Here is a 24,034-nt window from a genome sequence, read left to right as displayed (position 1 = left end):
ACTTTTTAAAATGTACTTATCTATCATTTTTACTATTGCTAATTCACAACTATTTTTATTCCTTGGAAAATACTGATTAAATGTAGAAGATGATATTCAAGTATACTTATTGAGGTAAGATCTACACCACCTATCAAGCCTCCTGAAATTTACCAAATTTCATATCCTAAAACAAATAATTCTAAATGATATATTACTGTATGTAATGTATAAAATATAAGCATTTCAATGACCAAATGAAGGGTAAAGCAGGGAGTAGAGAAGAAATCAAATCAGTCAACTCTTGAGTTTCAGATGTGAATGAGACGCCTGCGGTTGGTCATTTAACTGATCATTAGAATCTAGACTTAACAATTCAATAATGCAAACAAAATTAGATGAACAATCCACTTGTTTTTGTTTTTGTTTTGAAATAGGGTCTTACTCTGTCACCCAAGTTGGAGGGCAGTGGCATGATCTTGGCTCACTGCAACTTCTGCCTCCTGGGTTCTGGTAATTCTCCTGCCTCAGCTTCTCCAGTAGCTGGGATTACAGATGCCCACCACCGAGCCCAGCTAATTTTTGTATTTTTTGTAGAGATGGGGTTTTATCATGTTGGCCAGGCTGGTCTCAAACTCCATACCTCAGGTGATCCGCCTGCCTCGACATCCCAAAGTGCTGGGATTACAGGTGTGAGCCACCGTGCCCGGCTGACAATCCACTTGTAAAAATTTTCCATTACCTTTAAATAATATCATGTGAAGGTTGAATAATGGACTACCTATGCATTTTCCTGACACACGCAGGCCCCATTCGGCACACTGTCTGTGCCTTGCCTCTCTACTTCCCTGAGGTATCATGTTCCAGTTAATACACATTCCAAATCTAAACCAATCAAACAAACAAATAAAAAAAGAACTGCTGTCACTTTAGAGCCCTAAGATAACTGTCATTTTCCTCCAACTAGCTTAATCCTTTCAATAGAGTATTAGAAACATCACTTAACAAAAATAATAAATCCAGAACTCAGCTAATATTTTCTAATTCAACAATAGCCTTTTTATTATACATATACAAGAGTAGCCAGAGTATCTACTCTCACATGCAACATGAATAAATCTGCAACCAATGATCTGCGTAAGAGACGACATTTTCAGTCAATAAAACCAATGCCATACTTACGGTGTAGGTTGGTGGGGCTGGTTTTCAGCATTTCTTGGTGTTTTGCAGGCAGCAGGCTTCGCCATGTCCCTGACAACACACCTGGGGCGCATGATAGACAGCACAATGCACTATTAATTATAAAAAGGGTAGAACATATCTAGAAATTAAACACGGTACTGGAAAACAATCTAAGGGAAGGTCTTTGCAAGTCCCTTCAACATTAACCTTGGGGCCCCAGCAAAGCCCCTGGAGTTGGAAATCTTTGACCAGGCTTCCAAAAGCTCAATAATACCCAAATAAAATCTGTGCTAGCCTCTGTATTTGACTTTCCTTTTAGCATCAACAACATGATTGTCAGCAGCTTTTCTCTTAGCAGAAAAGCTACTGAAAGCTTTGGCGTGACCACATGAAGATGTCTGAAAGCTTAAAAATAGGAACAGCTGTTGTGTTGATATGTTAAATTTTGAGCAGGATATTGTGTAGCTTTTGCTATTTTACTAAAAAATATGGACTTTTCTTTCACACCATCAATCACCACACAGGTCTTTCTGTTTGTACAAAAATATCTGAGAGGCCTCAAGGCATCCCCCTTGTTCAAAATTTCCTCCTACTAAGAGGGGAGGAAGAGATCAAAGACAATGCTCATATATAAAGTGTGTGTGTGTGTATATGTGTGTGTGTGTGTGTGTGTAAAATAAGAAAGATACCTCCAAAATGTGAAAAAAATGTAATTAATGTCTTTGTGTCTTAAGCCATCCATCACAAAATAAATGCAGATGGGAGACAATATAACAAAGCTTCAAAGGGCAGCAGGAAGAGATATTCCTACTTTCACGTAAACAGGGCTTACAGAGCATTGGTGACATTTATTGGCAGAAATCAGAAAACACCTCCATCTGAGGATGAATTTGGATGGCTCAGATATTTCTTTTCCTCTAAAGCTTTAAAATAAACATGGTTTTGAATAGAGAAGGTTTGGTTACAAAACTTAGAGCCCACATCTTAGTCTTTGCTAAATGGAATTCCCCTTAGGATCCAGAACTCTTCAAATATGAATCTGGTTCTTAAGAGCTTTCATGGAGGCTTCTTGGAGATTTGACTACCCTGCTCATATTTAAGGCCAGTCATGTTATTCCAGAAGTAGATCACTGGTGAAGCAGTGGTAGATAAACTGTTTTCCCAGAGTTTAAACTGCATGGCAAATTTCTCCACTTCTGAAAGAAATGATACAGGGAAACATGGACACAATGCACAGAAACGTGCACACACATACTGCTCATTTCAAACAAGATCAGTAAGACTTTGAAACCAAAATGTAACATGACAGGAAAAGAACACGGTGCCATTTCAAAGCCTCAACACACCCTCCCTTTGTGAGTAAGTTTCAAAAAATGGTGTTCGTCAAGAATTGATGCTAAACTTTCAATGAATTGGTCAAGAGATACGAGTCAACGACATCCACAGGAACCACAAAGCCTTGTGTTCTTTTCCCAGTGTTGTGAGAGAAGGCCAATCATGCATCAGCCTTGAGAACATTCAGGAAGGCAATTGTTAGGGAAGTGTAATGTTCTAGGATTTCTGAGTGCTGAAATTTTAATCTAACTTACACAGGTAAAATGTCCAGCAAGTTAAATTTCATAGCATTCAAAAATCTTTAGCAATTCTCACTTAACTAAAAATAGCATATGCAGCATTTTTAACCTACACAGACTTATTTGTGAAAATATCTGAAATATCACCAACTTGGAAAAATTCTACAGAATTAAATTTGTGAGAAATCTTGATTCATCTCTTTTTTTCCCCGTTTAAGTCTCAGGTATTCATACAGTGCTTTCAAATAAAACAAATCAACCACTTAAGAGTTTTTAAAAATATGTGCTGAAGTAACCGTTTTCTAACAAATATAGTGTTAGGCAGCACTAAAGGCAGGTTTCTAAGCAAACTTTTTTTCTGACTAAAAGGCCCTATTGGCTAGGTGTGGTGGCTCACGCATGTAATCCAGCACTTTGGGAGACTGACGCCAGTGGAGCAGTTGAGGTCAGGAGTTCAAGACCAGTCTGACGAACATGGTGAAACCCCATCTCTACTAAAAAAATACAAGTTTTACCTGGGTGTGTGGTGCATGCCTATAGTCCCAGCTACTAGGGAAGCTGAGGCAGAATAACTGCTTGAACCTGGGAGGTGGAGGTGGCAATGAGCTGAGATCGTGCCACTGCATTCCAGCCTGAGCAACAGAGCAAGACTTTGTCTCAAATAAAAAATAAAACAAAAATAAAATAAAAATTTAAAAAGCCCTATCTTTCTAAGAAAATTCTTGTCTAATCTCAAGGTTTTGATTTAAAATTAAAAGCTGACATACTGTTTTGGTCTATGTGTGTTATAGAATCTTTCTGACAAAAACTTCATTGAAAGTTTTTAACTTTAAAGTGTTATTGAATAATAAAAATAAATACATTAATATTCAAAAGCAATATATTTAGAATTAATCTGACTTTAATGAATAAAACAGGAAAATAACACATTTTCCATAATAAGATATATTCTGGCCACAGGACAAATATTCAAGCCTAGAGCAATGTAGCTAGCTATTGAATCTGTGTTTTGAAGGGAGAAAACTAATTGTTTCAGGTTGGTAATTATTTATTCAATTTGGGGGGGATTCTAAATCATGGCAATAGACACTCCTGCGTTTTCTAATTTGATTTCTTTTTTAGCTAAAATTTTTTCTAGATGTAAGAAAGAAAAAGAACGAAGTACTCCACACTCAGAATAAGACAAATCAGAGTATAATATACTCACAAGATTTTTTGTTAGCTTGTGTGGATTACCATTTCCTTAAAATTATAATTGAACTGCATTATAGTTTAGAGAGATAAACCTTTAGTAGTTTTGACAGTTTTAATGTATGGAAACTGTGTAACCTCAGCAATTTCCACTTTCTCCTATGCATTAGACTTGCTATAATAATATAAACCCCACATACTTTAAGAAACACAACAATGATATTTCAGTATGCTGCAACTTTTAAGGGGTCGGTCTCCGGGTATAATTCACTCCTTCAGCCACAAACGCCGCCACAAGGCTGACTTCCCAGAATTACCACGGATTGAGGGACTAGGAATTCAAAGCATTTGACCTCTTAGGTTTTGCAAAGTCTTTAATTTCTCAGATTTATCAGATTAGAGCTCTTAGACAGTCTTCTAACTGCATGTGAGCATTCCCTCATCACTGAAGCATCACTGAAGATTTATGCAAATAAGACATTCTGTAACTGGCTCAGGGGAATGCTCCTCCTGACTCCACCCTCAGTGCCGTTGGGTTTTATGAATGACTGCAATCAATGCGATGAATGGTTGCCAACTGCCCACTCAGCCACTTCTACTCTTCAGTGCACTTACACACGGGAGAAACTAACATTGCCACAAGCCTGCAGATGAAGCTATGGCAAGGCTTTCATCTCTCCAAACAGAAACTAAATGTGCTTTCAGATACTTAGAGTATGTGAATTAAAAATTCTAAATGCCTTCAAGAAACACAATTTACATAATTACCTTCTCTCTTTTGACTTTCCATTTTGGTGTCTGCAATCACTACCCTCTACCCTCCCTCCCCAAAAAAACACCACTATTTTATGTAAAGCTTTATTTGAATGTGAACTTTAAATGGTTTTATCTTTCATGACTAATGTCAGGAAACTAGTTACTGTGCAGGAAGCAGCCAAATAGTAGACTATGGCACGTTTACATTTCTGTTCTTAGTCTTACAATGTTTTAATCTTCCTATCAGAAATGGAGACAATTATCTCCAAACAGTGTTAGGGAAAAACGTGTTTGTGTCTACTTCCCAAGTGTTATTGTAATAATTCACATTGGTCCTAAGAGACCTTAGGAGCAGTTAAGACAATATAAGGTTGACAAAAACATTTTTCAAATATACAATTTTCAGATTTGTTGATTACTGAATAAAAGTACCTAGAAACAGACAAGAAAAGACTTCAGGGGCTCTGCATCTGGCCACCTTTCCTTCTACAACCCCCATTTCCTCCTTCACGCCATTCTTCAACATGACATTAGCCATAAAGTACCCTAAATACATGCAACATTCCTATTTCCTGCCTGATTCTCTCTTCTTAATTTCAGTCGGACATCTGACTGCCTCCTCAATATTTTTATTTGGATATTTAATAGACCTCTCAAAATCAGCAATTCTAACATGGAACTTTTCATCTTTCTCCCCCAAACCTGATTCTACTACCAGCCATCTCGATCTTGGCTGTTCATAACTACATTTCCCTAGCTGTTCAGGCCAAAAACTTTAGACTTGACTCCTAGTTTTCTCTTACATCCTGTGTCCTATCTACCAGACTGTATTTTCTAAATTTGTGCAGAATTTGACAACTTATCAACCCCTCCACTATTGCCACCCCATCCTGAGCCAATATTGTCTCTCATTTGAATTCTCACCATAGACTTTTAACTGGTCACCCAACATTTACTATTGTCCTCCACCTGGAGTCTATTCTCAACACAACAGCCAGAATGACTCTTTTGAAAGATAAATCAGGTCCTGCAACGTCTACCCAGTAGTTCCCGACTTTACACATAAGGAAGTGTCAGAATCCTTAGGCATCAGTACTCCCATCACTACTCCCTCCATCTACCTTCCTGCCTTGAGTCTCTGCACCAACCTTTCCTTCTGTCTGGAATGCTCTTCCCAATACAGGTATTACTAAACCTCTATTTCTTTCAAGTCTTTGCTCAATTGTCAGTTTTTGATGGTTCCTACCTTAATTATCCTACTTACTTGTACAATTTTCTCCCCTCACCACATCCAAATATTTCCAGGCACCCTTCACCTTGCTCTACTATTTTCTGAGATGTACCATCTCCCACTGCTGAAATATGAAATTCTCAAGATCAGAGTTCTTTGTCTCTTTGGATCACTGACATATGCCAAGAGCCTAGAACAGTGTCTTACATGTCGTAGCAACTCACCACATATTTGTTAAATGAATAAAGAAGATAAAAAGAATGAAAATCTCTAGATTTCAAGCTTGAGTAACTAATTTAACATGGTAAAATATAGTGATTTAAAACAGATTCTAGGCAATACTTTGTCACATTATAGCAAGTTTCTATAAAGTATTCATAAAATGTAAATAAGTGACCAAGAAGTTTTATGATTTCAGTAACTTCACTAAATTTGTATTCATATGGTTTGAGTAAGGTTCACTCTTTCTGAACAAGAAAAAGGGTACGTATGTCATAGAATATGACTCCTTTAGTGGAAAGAACTCTTTAATATTCACTTACTGTTTCAAACTAGTGAAATACTATTTAACATCTGATGTACCAATATTTTATCAAATACGACATTAAAGTAATTATTTATGGGGATATTTCTTAATGGTAAAGAGAAAAAAATTATCTTTTTTCTGATTTTTCTAAAAAGGGTAGAAAAATAAGGAGAACTTCTATTTATTTAATACCTATAATATACCAAAATATTCAAAGCATATGTCATGTATTCTTCATACCACCCTACCAGAGGATATCATTGTCCTACTTGGCCAGTGAAGAAACTATGGATCTAAGAGGTTAAATTATTTTTACAATGATAAATGGCAAATGTTGATACCTTAAGAAATCAGGATTTTAGTCAAGGTTCATTTGGTATTAAAACTAATGTCCTTTCCACCATTCCAGGCAGCTGTCTTTAATTTTTAAAAGATGAATGGAAACTGATAAACAATAAACATCCGCTGTGAAGTTACAGAGTCCAGTATCCTCAGACATGTTTCAATACCATTGATTTCCTGACATGGGTATATTGCTGAAAGTATTCAAATAATCCTACATAATTCAGTGTTCTTTAAACATTATTCTAGTATTACCAGATCATCTTCACCAAATATTACATAACAGAAGAACAATGGTGACATCAGAATATTGAGCTGGCTAAACTAGAAGTGTAGAGTGGCCTTAAGACCAATGACAATACTGGAACACTACAAAATGTGAAAGATAAGACATATGATCCTGGTACATAGAGAAAGCGTTTCTATACGTGAAAGAATAAAGAAAGGTGAAAAGACAAATAATTCATTTGCAAGACAAATAAAATGCAATCGATAAAAATATCTTCAAATATATATTTCACAGGAGGTGTTTGGAAGTGATCTCACTTCCATTCACAAATTCTAAAAGAGGAAAAGGTGAAGAATATTATTTTAAAACTCATTTTATATGGAAGTTTGTATATTCACGTCAATTTATCAGTGAACAAATGAACATGATGACTGTTACCCATAGGGTGAAGATGGAATTGTGAAAATTCTACACCAGAAGGGAAAAGTGAACGTTGATATTTTGAAAAGCCAGATGTACTAATCACAAACCATCAGGTCCTGTTACACCACCAGTGTGCATTCAGGGAAGCTTCAGGAGCTTCATCAGAGTAATTTTTACTTTCAAAAGGTATGAAAGATAGGTGAAGTAGACTCCTAATTATAAGACAAGGGAAACCAGCTGGCCATTTTTCACAGCGAGCAATGAGGAATGTTGAACTTCCCCTGAAGAGGCCAGGAAATTATTCACAAAACAATATGAAAAGGCTAGGATTCTAAAATAAAGGTGATAACAAAATAAAGATTCACTACAGAGATTAATGAGAGATTTTAAATTTTGGAAAAACAAATTTTTCAAAGACTAATAAGAAAACAAAATAATAGCTAAGAAGTCAAGTCTCTGGTCATCTTAATCATTGCAATCTACCCCATTATCATCCTTTATATCTCCAGAATACCAACAGACTTGATTCTTTAAGTTTCTCATATTGTTTCCAAGATTTTGGCAACATGTTCAATTAACTTCTTTTTAGTCAAGCTATTACTTTCTGTTAACACAATCAGTTTATTTCTCCATTCAGCAATTTTTAAAATGTTATACGTACTTTACTTACTTATGAATTTATATCTGCTATCATTCCCTACATATTCGTTTTCTCATTTGTTTTTTTATCTACTTACTAACCTGCATTCATTCTCCAAAAACCATGTGCTGCCTGCAAATTCAACACAACTTTAGAAAATCTTAGAATACCAGAAATTTCCTGCCACTAAACCTGCAAGGGAAAATTTGTTCATTCCAGGCAAAAATAAAGCAAAACAATACCCATCCACTAAGAAGTAAGGAACTGCCAGAAGAGGAAGAAATTGTCAGTGTAGTGTATCAGAGGGAGGTATCAAATAAGATGACGTCTAAAATCTTGCTCTGAATTAAGCAGAAGGAAAAGGAGATGTAGCTCAAGTGGAACTGCAGTGGGCTGAAGAGAAATAACGTGATGTGAAAATAAAGAGAGAATGAAGAGAATTGCTGCAAACATGGATGAAAGCTGAACTGAGGAAAGAGGGTGTAATGAAGGGAAGATGGTCTTTTTTATTTATGGGTACAATGCTAGATGAGGAATTACCCATGGGAAAGGGAGAAGTTAAAGATACAGAAAGAGAGGAGAGAAGGGGAAGTGGAAGCAAGAGGTAGGGCACGGAAAGGGAAGAGGGAGAGAAGGGGAAAAGAGTTTGAGGAAACAAAGTTGTTGAAGAGGTAAACAGGGATTACATGAATTAAACACGTAGGGGATTATTTCTCAAAATGTCACCTTTCATTTGACAATAATGGCCATCTCCATTTTCTCCCAGGAAGAGCCACGCTGTATGAGACTCATTTTCAAAAGGTTTAGAGAATGAAAATTATTGCTCTGCCTACCTCTTCTCATATTTCTAACTAAGTTCCTAGAGGCAGAAACTTTGGCTAAATACTTCTTTCCCATCCATACCTGTGCCAGAAGTGGGGAAGAGGGGACATATGTGAGAGAGCTCTCTGTTCCCACCTATCATTCACTAATAGTTATGTTTTCACTAGTTAGTAGGATCACCATGTCCTAAAAGCAAGAAGAAATTGGCAGTTTCCTCTTTGGCTTGTTGGGCACAAAAAAAATTTTTTTTTCACTTCTTCTTGAGTATCCAGCTTCTCTACAGGAAGCACCCTTGGGCAGGCCTGAGTGGCAGACTCTGCCAGGCTTCAAACTCTAGCTAACTGTCTTTCTTTCTCACTAACCCATGTCTACTTGAATATTTAGGTAAACACATCTGAGGCCTGCTTAGAAGGCTTATTGTTTTAGATTTAGAGCAAGGTGTTTTTGTTATTGTTGTTCTTGTTTTAAACTAACTTGGTAATGACAAACTACAGTAATTAGAGAGAACATGAGAAAAACCACAAGGATGTATAATATTTTTTTTTTTTTTTTTTTTTTGAGATGGAGTTTTGCTCGTTACCCAGGCTGCAGTGCAATGGCGTGATCTCGGCTCATGGCAACCTCCGCCTCCTGGGTTCAGGCAATTCTCCTGCCTCTGCCTCCTGAGTAGCTGGGATTACAGGCACACGCCACCATGCCCAGCTAATTTTTTTTTTTTTTTGTATTTTTAGTAGAGACGGGGTTTCATCATGTTGACCAGGATGGTCTCGATCTCTTGACCTCGTGATCCATCTGCCTCCGCCTCCCAAAGTGCTGGGATTACAGGCGTGAGCCACCACGCCCGGCCCTTAATATTTCCAGCAAGGTAAAACACATGGTCTCTGGGAGGCTGAGGCAGGAGAATTGCTTGAACCCAGGAGGTGGAGGTTGCAGTGAGCCAAGATCGTGCTATTGCACTCCAGCCTGGGTAACAAAAGTGAAACTCAGTCTCCAAAAAAAAAAAAGGAAAAAAAAACATGGTCTCAATCCACAGATTCAGTCTGTTTTGCTCCCTGATCCATAATGACAGAAGGTGCTTCCATTTGAGACATCATCATAGGCTCCAGTTGCATAAACAAAAGTCCCAGTCATTTTATTTTCCACTAAAGAAAACATATTGATCAAAAAGTGAGAATGACAGTGTTACAGGAATAATCTTGGAACTAACATAGGTTAAAGACAAAATTGTTTATAGCTTTTAGTATTTCCATTTCTACTAGTAAAGAATTCCAACATCCCTCACAGCTAACTTATATGCTTTATAAACCAATTGAAAACCACTAGTCTCACCTGCTGGCTTTTTCCCAAGCTAGGCTGCCTGTGGTCTCTCTGTCATAAGAAGCAATCACTCACTTGATTGAGAGAGAGGTGAGGGACTGTTAGCAGGCAATAACATCAATTTAAACAGGTATATTAACTCTCTCAAAGAGAGGCAAATAACTATAAACAGTCTTGATTAACTTAAGAAAGCAATTCAGTAAAACAAGATGAATGTCAAGAAATGTAAACCCATTTAGATACGAAAAGCAAACAACAAAACAGGAAAACAACAGTTAATAATACCAGCTTAGATTTCTGGTGCCTACAGTGGGCCTGAAACTCTGCTCCGAATCCCACATACTTTAAGTCATGTCATATAGTCACATGTCATATATTATGACTGGTGCTTTGTAAGTTAAAAAAAGATAATGTCGCCCAAATTACAAAATGTATTTGTGAAATACCAGAGTTTCCTCTTAGAAGCACAGTTCATCATTTCAAAATTACCTGATATCTGTGAAGTATTTTGTATTGAGCAAATAAATAATTTCATTGTCAGTTGTAGCAAGAGCCACAAAATTACACTAGAATGTTTTGAGTTGTAAGCATTAGTCTTTAACTTACATCCGCTTGCCATATTGCAACATTGTACAAGAGTAAGAGAGAGTTATCAGTTAATAATTGTCCACACTCTAAATGTTCAGGATAAAAAAAATGAAATTTGGTAGCAGAGGGGGAAATTGATGCTATTTGTAAGGATAATTTCCAGAGCTGTTTTACAACTAAGAGTTTTCTGTTTTCTATTTTTATCACAAAACCACAGCTCTTTGAATAATGATTTTAGGGTACTTCTATGTAACTAAGTATGTCTTTTCCCCACAAAGTATTCATTTTCCTCCTACATCTGGGAGCCCAATAGCTAAATAAATATCTACTGAGAGGTCCCACAATGGTTCCTTGGTGGGGTTTAAGTGGATTTTAAATAGATAAAATAAAATGGGAAAATGAAACTTGGAAAAGCATTAATGAACAATTTCAGACATTACTTTCAATTAATTGTAACTATTTTTTCAACTCATTCACCTGCCCAGAAAGTTAGAGAAAAAATGGAGCTAGTCAGATATGAAAATGTGTTATTACATGGGCTGTTACTTTCCTAATAATATTAAAGTGTCACGTGAGAAATACACACCTTTCATTTTCTATTTTGAATGAATATTTCTTTATTTTGTCCAGAGGTCACAGGCCTCTTTTTCCTAAAATATGACCAAAAAAAGGAAACTAAATCAATTTGATACTTACATGGCAACTTTAATACTGGAATATGATTGCTTCTTAGTCTATCTTTTGCATGTAGAGTGAGAAAAGCAAATAATCTTGCAAATAATTTTTCATCCCCTGCATCAAAACTGATAGAAATATGAAGAAACATTTAGGAAAATATGGATGAATAGCATGGCATTTGGAAAGATAATCTAGTAAACAGGATTTCTTACTCCTCACTGACAAAGGTGAACATGCTCTAAGACATTTGCTCTCTCCCTTGACCTGATAGGGCTGTCAATTTTGTGACTTTACCTGAGCTAATTATTCCTGAATTGTCATTTCCAGACTTCACCTCCCATTACCTGTCAGGTATTAAATCTGTATCTACTGAAAATTCATAATTTCTAATATAGCTTATTTCCTAAGTCTGGCAAATCTACTTCACATTTTTAGAATATCATTTTTTCACTTTGATCTTTATTTCATATCCCACTTTTCTTACTTCAAATTACCTGACCCCTTCTCCCATTCCTTTAATTTTTAGTCCTTTCAAAACTCAAAAGTAATGAACTCCAGAAATAATTTCAGGCGACGTATTCTCATTTATCCACCACCAACTTCTTCAGGAAACACATGTTCTTATACAGGAATATGAGAATTTGTTTAATAGCAACAGCCCAACTACTGGGAAGAAGTTCAAGGAATGTCTGCACTGGAAATACATGAAATGGTGGTGTGTTTCATGGCTTCACTGGGAAGCCCTGATGATTATGACATCAAATCATTACATAGTGATTGGGTGTAATCAATGAACAAATACAAGAAACCTTCTCTGTGCCACATACCATGACACTTGTAATGATCATGAAAACAAGTCACTCTGTTCATCAATAATAATAGCAATAATAACATTTATTGAACATTTATGATATGATAGGGACTCATTTAAGCTCTTTACATGCATTAACTCATTTGATCCTCACAACAACTCTACATGGTAAGCATGTTAAATAATATCTTGATAAAGGCTTTACACGGCCCTGTCCTATATAAGTTGCCACAGCATTAGATTCACAAGCTGAACTCCTACTTTATTACTAAACCGTTTTATTTCCTTGATTGCTTAAATTAATTTTTAATTAAAAATTAATTATATTCAAATATAGATAAAAAGCAAGATCAAGCATAGGAATCTAGAATTAGCAATATAATAAAGGCTGACTCTTTTTTTCCTAAAATGTTAAATATAAAATATATTTATATTATAAAATAAAATTCTAGCTTATTATACTTTTAGTATGTATATACACTGTCATGTCATTTAGTGTTATTGAAGGTTTTAAATAATTTTAGTTATATTATCCTGTATAACTAATATTCACCTTGCTATTTAACGTCACTTCCAGAGTTCTGGTTAATCCTGGCATTTACTTTGCATGTACTTATTTATAGATTCATGTATACAGAAAAACATCAGAGGATTTCAAACTCTAAGACTGAAATGTGTCACCACTTTAGTCAAAGCCGTTAACTTGTTCATTAGCATTCAGGCTTCTACTACAGGCAAACCTAAAACTACAGAGAATTCATCAGCCTTGAGATAGTTAACTCTATTGATAAAAACTCCTTACTATTGGAATATTATTTTTAAAATGTTTACTGAAATCTGCAACTGTATCTAGTAAGTTTGCTGCTTTTCTAAAAGATCATCTCTGCATATATTTAAATTCAGTGGTCCTGTGTCCCCTTTATCCTTTCTTCACTTCTGTTTTTCTACAGTCCGTCAACTATCTCTCACTAGGCATATATTGCAGAGACCTAACTACTCTAGAGAAATTTTTGGTTAATAAGTTTCTTAAAAGTTGACTCCTTTTGTTGTGCGGTATTTTCACTCTAGGTCCAACACAAATGCATATTTTACAACTCTCTCTAATAACCACGTCATATAAAAAGGCCAACTGACAGAAATGAAATTCCGGGCAAATTACCTATGAATGGCTTCCACACCTGGCTATACATCAGAATCATCTAAAGAGGTTTTTAAAGGGAAGACGTCCTTGGGTCCCAGCTCAGACCGACAGAGCTGGGGTTTGGGCTCAGAAATTTTCATATTAGCTCCCCTGGGTGATGCTAATGTGTGCAGGCAGATGTTTGGAAACTGCTGTTGAAGAATGACCTATACATTCACTCCAGTAGATGAAATGAGTCCTTTCCTTAGAGGAAGCTAAACCACAAGAAGACTCCATAACTTGGACCACATTATCAGAGTCTGTTATAAAAGAGCTTTCCCTGAACTGCATTTTAATGTTAGGTGCTCAGCTTTTATGAGAGGTCGATACAAGATATAGCTGTATGAAGTCACTTTCTGCCTTTACTGTAAAATAGTGGTGAAGTTACTAATGATTACATCAGTTTGATCCCATTCTAATAAACTCCACATTAATTTTTTTCAAAATCTAACACCAAGAAAAATGATATTCCTCTTATGTTACAAATGTTTATCATGATTTGTTTTGGTCAAGGATCAAAGGAAGCTCCAAGTAAAACTTAAAGAAAGTTTACTCTAATAACTCTGTTTACATAGTAGGCATGTTTATAATATCAATTTTTTATTGGTTGTAAGTTTCAATTTATATTATTGTAATGTCTTAGTGAAATCCCATCAAAGAGAAGCAAAATAGAATTATGGAAAGGAAGAGAGAAAGAAAGAGGAAGATTAAAACCTAACAATACAACAGTCTTAAGATCCTGAAGTACTTTTGTATTTCCTAAATTAGATATGTGGGAAAATTTAAACCTTGCAGTATGTCATGCTAACAGTAGAGTGGAAATATTACAAATTAAACATTACTACTGTTCATACATAAATTTCATTTATCTTTTAGGCAAATAACTATATCTTCTTTTACCTATAGATAAATTTTGTGAGACATTGTCTCTAAAACTACATAATTACCTTATTGAAAAACTTTTCTACTTTTTCTTTTATATAACATTAAGTAGTAAATTAGCCAATTATAACATTAACAATAAACAATACATGTGACATTGTCTTTATCAGTTCAAATCACCCATAGTTTGTTACTATGTAACTCAAAAAGACCTTACTTTAGAAGTAATATTTTAGTTTTGACACTGGATAGTTAAGAATTATGGATCCTTCACGAACAATAAAAATTTAAATACTAAACTTTATCAAAATCTTAACAATTTTACTGAATAGACACTATTAAAATATAAATATGCACTCCTAGACTCAAAGGAAATATTTGCATTATATATCTTAAATATACATTACATATAATTAGGTACATATGTACATATACATATATATTACATATATGTACATAGAGCTTGAATCCAGAATAACTAAAGAATTACTATAAATAAATAACAAAACAACCTATCCTATGACTTAGGAATTGATTTCTTAGTATTTACTCAAGAGAAATAAAAACATAGGTCTACAAACTGATTTGTACAAGAATGTTCACAGGCTGGGCATGCTGGATCACCCCTGTAATTCCAAAACTTTGGGAGGCCAAGGTGGGCAGATCACCTGAGGTCAGGAGTTCAAGATTAGCCTTGCCAATACGATGAAATCCTGTCTCTACTAAAAATACAAAAGTTAGACAGGCATGGTGGTGGGTGCCTGTAATCCCAGTTACTCAGGAGGCTCAGGCAGGAGAATCGCTTGAACCCGTAAGACGGAGGTTGCAGTGAGCTGAGGTTGCACCACTGCACTCCAGCCTGGGTGACAGAGGGACTCTGTCTCAACAACAAAAAAAGAATGTTCATAGTAGAGTAGTCTTATTGATAATAAGACTACTAAGCTTAAAATTAGTGACAACACTGGTGTTCATCAATAAAATAACTGACTGGAAATAAATCATGACATTCATACAATAAAATACATTTTGAACACATGCAATGATATGGATGTAGCTCAAATATTTTTAAAGCAAAGAAGCCAAACACAAGAATTATTACAATATAATTCAATTTTTATAGAGTCTAAGAATAGGCAAAAAGCAATCAGTGATGACAAGAATCAAAAAGTAGTCATCTCCAGGTGTGTGTGTGTGTGTGTGCGTGCGCGCCTGCACTAAGGGGTGGTATTGTGATGTTTTATAGCTTGTTTTGAGTTGTGGTATTCATGCAACTGTGAACACTCATCAGACTAAGCATTTCAGATCTGTACATTTTATTCTATATAAGTTATATCTCAATAAAAAGGTAAAAAATAAAAGAAGAAAAATTACTAACAGACTCAAAGAAAAAAGTCAAAATTCTACTAATTTAACAATATGTCATCCTTCATGCCAGTAGAATATAATTTCATGTGATTTGGAAAGCAATCACTCCAACCAACAACAATGGAAGTCAAATAATTAATACGCTTTTCAAAGAAAACAGTTTACTTCTTTATGCCATGTTGGACTCTGAAGAATAAATGTAAATATAGTTAAAGCTAAGAAATGGGTTTATGGCCAGGTGCGGTGGCTCATGCCCGTAATCCCAGCACTTTGGGAGACTGAGGTGGGTGGATCACAAGGTCAAGAGATCAAGACCATCCTGGCCAACATGGTGAAACCCCTTCTCTACTAAAAATACAAAAATTAGCTGGGCATGGAGGCGTGCACCTGTAGTCCCAGCTACTCGGGAGGCTGAGGCAGGAGAATTGCTTGAACCTGGGAGGCAGAGGTTGCAGTGAGCCAAGATAGCACTACTGCACTCCAGCCTGGCACCTGGCAACAGAGCAAGACTCTGTCTCAAAAAAAAAAAAAAAAAAAAAAAGAAATGGGTTTATGTAGGAAAATTTTGCATCAAGATGAATTGTTACATATACATGACACTCTTAAAGGAGCTTTATATCAGAGTTCAGGAAAAGTCCAAATATGTTAAAAAGCATTACTTGTTATGGAGATTATTTGAAAGGTATATTTGCATTCAGTATTTCCCAGAAAATATTACTTAAGATTATACTAAGATTTATTGCTGGGAAAATCCTAAAATTGATATTTTGAAAGACTTTACATTCTATGTAGAACTAAAAATATGTCTTAGATATTTTCTGGTAAGGAAAAAATCATTTATTTTCTAACAAATCCTGGGCATTAGCTGCAGTTTCTAACAGTAACATCTCATACCAAAGGCTTTAAGAAATTATTTTAATTAGAAACATAACTAAAAAGACAAAAAAATTATGAAAGTCTCATCTACTCCCACTTAAAAATTAGGTAAGTGGAAGCTGTCCATCACTATATTCTAACCCTCTTTCACTCTTCTGTAGACATAGATAGTTTAAGACTCTAAAGGTAAAAAGCAGCATCCTTTAATTCAGTATGGTTGAGGAGAAGCATGAAAATAGTCTCAGAGCTGTAATTCTTGTGTCCTTAGAGCTGCTGCAGCTCAGTGGTCTTTTTTTTTTTTTTTTTTTTAAATTTTTTATTGGATTATAGGTTTTGGGGTACATGAGCAGAGCATGCAAGACAGTTGCGTAGGTACACACATGGCAGTGTGCTTTGCTTTTCTTCTCCCCTTCACCCACATTTGGCATTTCTCCCCAGGCTATCCCTCCCCACCTCCCCCTCCCACTGGCCCTCCCCTTTTCCCCCCAACCCAAATGCCCATTGATAATAGCTCAGTGGTCTTAATAGAAAAGCAGGTACATTTGCTTTGACTTTCTTCCTCATTGAAAACTTAGCCCTAAGTGGTTTGAGAATCCTGGAGAGTCAGCTGGAAGTCACTAAATTAAGCTATTTCAATCTACTATTATTCTAAGAAGTAAGTATGTTTTTATATTTAAGAAAGAAACTAATTCTGAAAGGGAAAGGTACAGTGGTAAAGGGAGGATATGGAATAATGGGAAAATAATGAGAAATAAGTCGGAATGTTAACATGCTTTCACAAACAGTTTACATCAATGGATCTACTTCTCTATCCTTAATGCTCCCCCCGCAGCCCCGCTTAAAGTATTGTTCAAAAATATTCACTCATTTTCACCTCCACCCCACTGTCCCACTTCTTCATTACCAAGTTTAGCTATGCCATTTTCTTTAAACTCACAGTACCGGGGGTGTATTTATTTTTCACACTGTGAACTGGGGCTTCCCATGTGACTTGCCTTGGACGACTGGATGTTAGCAAATGTTTAACACAATAAAGGGCTTAAGATGTGCTCCTTGGCCAGTGTGAAGGCTCACACCTGTAATCCCAGAACTTTGGGAAGCTGACATGGGTGGATGGCTTGAGGTCAGGAGTTCAAGACCAGCCTGGGTAACACAGGGAAAACCAGTCCCTACTAAAAATACAAAACATTAGCTGGGTGTGGTGGCCTGCACCTGTTAATTGCAGCTCCTTGGGAGGCTGAGGCAGGAGAATTTCTTGAACTCAGGAGGTGGAGGTTGAAGTGAACTAAGATCATACCACTGCAGTCCAGCCTGGATGACAAAGTGAGACTCTGTCTCAAAAAATAAAATGAAAAAAAAAACAAAAAAAAGATACGTTTCTGCACTTACCTTCTTGAAGTGCCATTACTGTGACACAAACCTAAAAACACATGGAACAAATCTGAACCCAGTCTGCAGCTTGATCAAGCCTTGCCAAGCCTAGGACAGGTCACTTCCACCCAGCCAACCCGAGGAAGCATGAGTAAGCCCAGCTGAGGACCCTCCAGCTGTCCTACAGACCACCCAAGAAATAAATGCTGTGCCCACAGATTCATATTCCTCCTCTCTACTCCAGAATCACTACTTAGCCCTGTGGGGATAGCCAGCTATGCGATCTCAAAACATACGTTTCCTCCCATTGCAGCAGGTCCAAACTTCCTAGCATATTTTCATGATATCCAAATTTCAGTTTTCCCAGTATTTCCTAGTAGAAGCCTGCTGTACGCCTATTCTCTGAGGGCAGGATACCACCTTCCTCTATCAACTACTTACCTCATTCAATATAGATTCCCCAAAGACCTCACAAATTTCCTGATTTCAGGAGAAGTGAATTTGTAGTAATATCATTGAGAATGATTAGAATCTCTATGATAGACAGGATTTTGTTTTATTCATTACTGTATCTCTAGTTTTTAGAAAATTTTCTGGCACATAATGGGCACTCAATACATATTTGTTGAACACATAAATAAAAGTACTGGAACTTTTTTTCAATATAGATAATGATTATAATTAGTGGTCACTTTGATACACTCACCCAAATGACAGAGTTACTAGAGAAATTTGACATAGAGTGATGGTGGGGAGTGGGGACAGTGGGAGGTAAACTGTAGATTCACAAGGCTTTTCCTAGGGTTTCGTAAATAATCCCATGTAGGTTTCCTACCAACTCCACATAAGAGTACATAACACTGTACATTACATTACACAATGTAAGTCAGGGTCAGGCCTGCCCATGATAAAACTGTCACAGGGCCACTACTCTGGACTGTCTTTTAATACTTTGTCTGATTTCATTCCATGAGACCTGGGTGGAAAAAGCATGACGACCTCACACCCACATTCAATTGCCCAATTTTAATCTTACTAGGGAGCAGGGATATTGTCTTATAAAGAAAGGTAAGTGTGGTAGAGCAACAGGACAAGGAGTCAGAAGACTTGAGTTTGAGGCTTGGTTTACCACATGACTGAGTAAAAATTTTAGGTAAACAGGCCGAGAACGGTGGCTCACACCTATAATCCCAGCACTCTGGAAGACTGAGGTGGGAGGATAGCTTGAGCCCAACAGTTCAAGACCAGCCGGGGCAACATAAAAAGGCACTCCAAAATTTTCTGTTGAATGTAGGAATGTAGTTGAGTGAATGTCACCATCATTCTTAATACAGTGATGGCAATGTCAGCATCGGGTGATTCTGAAAACAAGAAAAAACAAAACGTCCTGCAATAAAGAGCTAACCGGCCGGGTGCGTTGGCTCAAGCCTGTAATCCCAGCACTTTGGGAGGCTGAGACGGGTGGATCACGAGGTCGAGAGATCGAGACCATCCTGGTCAACATGGTGAAACCCCGTCTCTACTAAAAATACAAAAAGTTAGCTGGGCATGGTGGCGCGTGCCTGTAATCCCAGGCTGAGGCAGGAGAATTGCCTGAACCCAGGAGGCGGAGGTTGCGGTGAGCCGAGATCGCGCCATTGCACTCCAGCCTGGGTAACAAGAGCGAAACTCCGTCTCAAAAATAAATAAATAAATAAATAAATAAATAAATAAATAAATAAATAAAATAAAGAGCTAACCAAGTTGAAGTTGATACAAGCCTTATGTAGAAAAAAGTTAAAGAAAACAAGGCTTAATTCACCATGTTATCTATTCACCAAAGGAAATATAATCCAAATACTCCCTCATAGATGAGAAAAGGGAAGAAAATATAAAAACAGAATCTTAACCTTCATAGATGCTTATTTTGACTTAGCTAATCTTCTAATGATTTATCTATGTCTTCTAATCTTACCACTGTGGACTGACAATAGTGAATTTGATTTTTGCATGGTTATTTTCAGGAAGAATTTAAATGCCAAGATTTATAGCTACTTAACAGTATATGCCCTCTCATTTAAGAGATTATAGTTTCTTAGCATGTTGGCTTTGTTTGTCAAGGCAGTCCAATAAAATATGTAAAAAAGAAAAACAAGCATGCACAAAAGGCATGCTTCAGGCATCCTTCCTTTTGAGTTTTCCCTTTTTTATTTAAAGAGAAAGTCATGTAATTTCATCATTTTGGACAAAAATCCATCAGACTATAATACTTAAAAACTAATTGTAAGGTAGAAGCTGTCTTAGTAGGAAAAAAATGTTTCTGAAGGGAAACCAGCTATTTTAAAATAGATATTGAAATGTTTGGACAAATCTTAGTTCTCAGACATATATACAGAAACTAGAGAAGGAACTTATAAAATTATGCTAATAATCTTGCAACTGAAGGTTTCCTAAAAGGTTGTCCTTTCTTTTAATTGTATTTTAGGTTTTCGAGTACATGTAAAGAACATGCAAGATTGTTGCACAGGTACATACATGGCAATGTGGTTTGCTGCCTTCCTCCCCATCACCTATATCTGGCATTTCTCCCCATGTTCTCTCTCCCCAACTCTCCACCTCCCTCTGTTCCTCCCCAATTCCCCCCACAGACAACAATGTGTGATGCTCCCCTCCAGGTCCACGTGTTCTCATTGTTCAACACCTGCGTATGAGTGAGAACATGTGGTGTTTGATTTTCTGTTCTTGTGTCAGTTTGCTGAGAATGATGGTTTCCAGGTTCATCCATGTCCCTACAAAGGACACGAATTCATCATTTTTTATGGCTGCATAGCATTCCGTGGTGCATGTGTGCCATATTTTCCCTGTCCAGTCTATCATAGAAGGACATTTGGGTTGGGTCCAAATCTTTGCTATTGTAAACAGTGCTGCAATGAGCATTCGTGTTCATGTGTCCTTATAGTAGAATGATTTATAATCCTTTGGATACATAACCAGTAATGGGATTGCTGGGTCAAACGGAATTTCTATTTCTAGGTCCCTGAGGAATCACCACACTGTCTTCCACAATGGTTGAACTAATTTACACTCCCACCAACAGTGTAAAACTGTTCCTATTTCTCCACATCCTCTCCAGCATCTGTTGTCTCCAGATTTTTTAATGATCGCCATTCTAACTGGTGTGAGATGGTATCTCAATGTGGTTTTGATTTGTGTTTCTTTTTTTTTTTTTTTTTTTTGAGACGTAGTTTTGCTCTTGTTACCCAGGCTGGAGTGCAATGGCACAATCTCGGCTCACCGCAACCTCTGCCTTCTGGGTTCAAGCAATTCTCCTGCCTCAGCCTCCCGAGTAGCTGGGACTACAGGCACGCACCACCATGCCCAGCTAATTTTTGTATTTTTAGTAGAGACAGGGTTTCACCTTGTTGACCAGGATGGTCTCGATCTCTTGACCTCTTGATCCACTGGCCTTGGCCCCCCAAAGTGCTGGGATTATAGGCGTGAGCCACTGCACCTGGCCTGATTTGCATTTCTCTAATGACCAGTGATGATGAGCATTTTTTCATATGTTTGTTGGCCTCATATATGTCTTCTTTTGTAAAGTGTCTGTTCATATCCTTCACCCAATTTGAATGGGCTTGTTTGTTGTTTTCTTGTAAATCTGTTTTAGGTCTTTGTAGATTCTGCATATTAGCCCTTTGTCAGATGGGTAGATTGAAAAAATTATTTCCGAGTCTGTTGGTTGCCGATTCACTCTAATGACTGTTTCTTTTGCTGTGCAAAGCTGTTAAGTTTAATTAGATCTCATGTGTCTATTTTGGCTTTTGTTGCCAATGCTTTTGGTGTTTTAGTCATGCAGTCTTTGCCTATGCCTATGTCCTGAATGGTTTTGCCTAGATTTTCTTCTAGGGTTTTTATGGTGTTAGGTCTTATGTTTATGTAAGTCTTTAATCTATCTGGAGTTAATTTTAATGTAAGGTGTCAGGAAGGGGTCCAGTTTCTGCTTTCTGCACATAGCTAGCCAGTTTTCCAACACCATTTATCAAACAGGGAATCCTTTCCCTATTGCTTGTTTTTGTCAGGTTTGTCAAAGATCAGATGGTTGTAGACGTGTGGTGTTGCCTCCGAGGCCTCTGTTCTGTTCCATTGGTCTGTATTTCTGTTTTGGTACCAGTACCATGCTGTTTTGATTACTGTAGCCTTGAAGTATAGTTTGAAGTCAGGTAGTGTGATGCCTCCAGCTTTGTTCTTGTTGCTTAGAATTGACTTTGCTATGAAGGCTCTCTTTTGATTCCATATAAAGTTTAAGGTGGTTTTTTCCAGTACTGTGAAGATCATTGGTAGCTTGTTGGGGATAGCATTGAATCTGTAAGTTACTTTGGGCAGTATGGCCATTTTCACGATATTAATTCTTCCTAACCATGAGCATGGAATGTTTCTGGATCTGTTTTTGTCGTCACTTATTTCGTTGAGCAGTGGTTTGTAGTTCTCCTTGAAGAGGTCATTTACGTTCTTTGTTAGTTGTATTCCTAGGTATTTTATTCTCTTTGTAGTAATTATGAATGGCAGTTCACTTGATTTGGCTCTCTTTAAGTCTGTTATTGGTGTATAGGAAGGCTTGTGATTTTTGCACATTGATTTTCTATCCTGAGACTTTGCTGAAGTTGCTTATCAGTTTCAAAAGATTTTGGGCTGAGATTATGGGGTCTTCTAAATATACATTCATTTTGTCTGCAAATAGAGAGAATTTGACTTCCTCCTTTCCTAATTGAATACCCTTTATTTCTTTTTCTTGCCTGATTGCTCTGGCTAGAACTTGCAATATTATATTGAATAGGAGTGGTGAGAGAGGGCATCCTTGTCTAGTGCCAGATTTCCTTCTTTTTTTTTTTTTTTTTTGAGACCAAGTTTCAAGCTGGTTACCCAGGCTGGAGTGCAATGGCGTGATCTCAGCTCACCGCAACCTCCGCCTCCTGGGTTCAGGCAATTCTCTTGCCTCAGCCTCCTGAGTAGCGGGGATTACAGACACGTGCCACCATGCCCAGCTGATTTACTGTATTTTTTTTTTTAGTAGAGACGGGGTTTCACCATGTTGACCAGGATGGTCTCAATCTCTTGACCTCATGATCCACCCGCCTCGACCTCCCAAAGTGCTGGGATTACAGGCGTGAGCCACCACACCCCACCTAGTGCTAGATTTCAAAGGGAATGCTTCCAGTTTTTGCCCATTCAGTTTGATATTGAATATGGGTTTGTCGTAAATAGCTTTTATTATTTTGAGATATGTTCCCTCAATATCTAGTTTACTGAGGGTTTTTAGCATAAAGGGCTGTTGAATTTTGTCAAAGGCCTTCTTTGCATCTACTGAGATAATCATGAGGTTTTTGTCTTTGGTTCTGTTTATGTGGTGAATTACGTTTACAGACTTGCATATGTTGAACCAGCCTTGCATCCCCAGGATGAAGCCTACTTGATTGTGGTGGATAAGCTTTTTGATGTGCTGTTGCAATCAGTTTGCCAGTATTTTATTGAAGATTTTTGCATCTATGTTCCTCAGGGATATCGGCCTGAAAAAAGGTTGTTCTTTTAATTCATATCTTGACTGAGTTTGCTATCACCAAATCCTAATGACAGGCTCCAGTGTCTATTACCGTTAACAGGGAGGCTAACACTCAGTATCCAACTTCTGATTTTCTCCTTCTAGAATTATTTTCTGGGTTGCAATTCTTGACTAATTTTTGGTGTTCTTATTACCTAGAGGTTTCCATTATAACTGCTTTTTTTCAGATTAAGGTATAATCTACATACAATAAAATTCACCCATGTTAAGTGTAGAGTTAAAAGTGCTTCAGCAAATATACATGATCCTATAGCCACCACCACAGTAAAACTAAGAACACTTGTATTACCCAAAAATGTTCTCTACTATCTTGTAGTCAACCCCTGTCCCCTTTCTTCATTAGATGTCTGGTTTTATCTCTATAATGTTGCCCTTTCTAGATTGTTGAGTAAATGAAATAATCTAATATGTAGTTTTTTAGTCTGACTTCTTTCACTTAACATAATTTTTTGAGATTTATTTGTGATGTTGCGTG

The 24,034-nt window shown here is 36.9% G+C and overlaps 1 protein-coding gene across 50 annotated transcripts in view; it reads right to left on the bottom strand.

The window, feature by feature from the left end:
- The window catches only part of RIMS1 (regulating synaptic membrane exocytosis 1), a 514,861-nt gene that overhangs the window by 429,463 nt on the left and 61,364 nt on the right, over positions 1–24,034 (bottom strand). For all 50 annotated transcript variants that reach the window (XM_035296065.3, XM_078369518.1, XM_035296067.3 and 47 more), the window contains exon 2: positions 1,162–1,242. In XM_035296065.3, coding sequence (XP_035151956.3) covers positions 1,162–1,242 — 81 coding nt within the window. The remainder of the gene's footprint in view (positions 1–1,161; positions 1,243–24,034) is intronic.

Source organism: Callithrix jacchus, chromosome 4 (assembly GCF_049354715.1).
Source record: "Callithrix jacchus isolate 240 chromosome 4, calJac240_pri, whole genome shotgun sequence".
Lineage (NCBI taxonomy): Eukaryota > Metazoa > Chordata > Mammalia > Primates > Cebidae > Callithrix > Callithrix jacchus.
The sequence above is the reverse complement of the archived record's forward strand: the minus strand, read 5'-3'. Positions and strand labels throughout refer to the sequence as shown.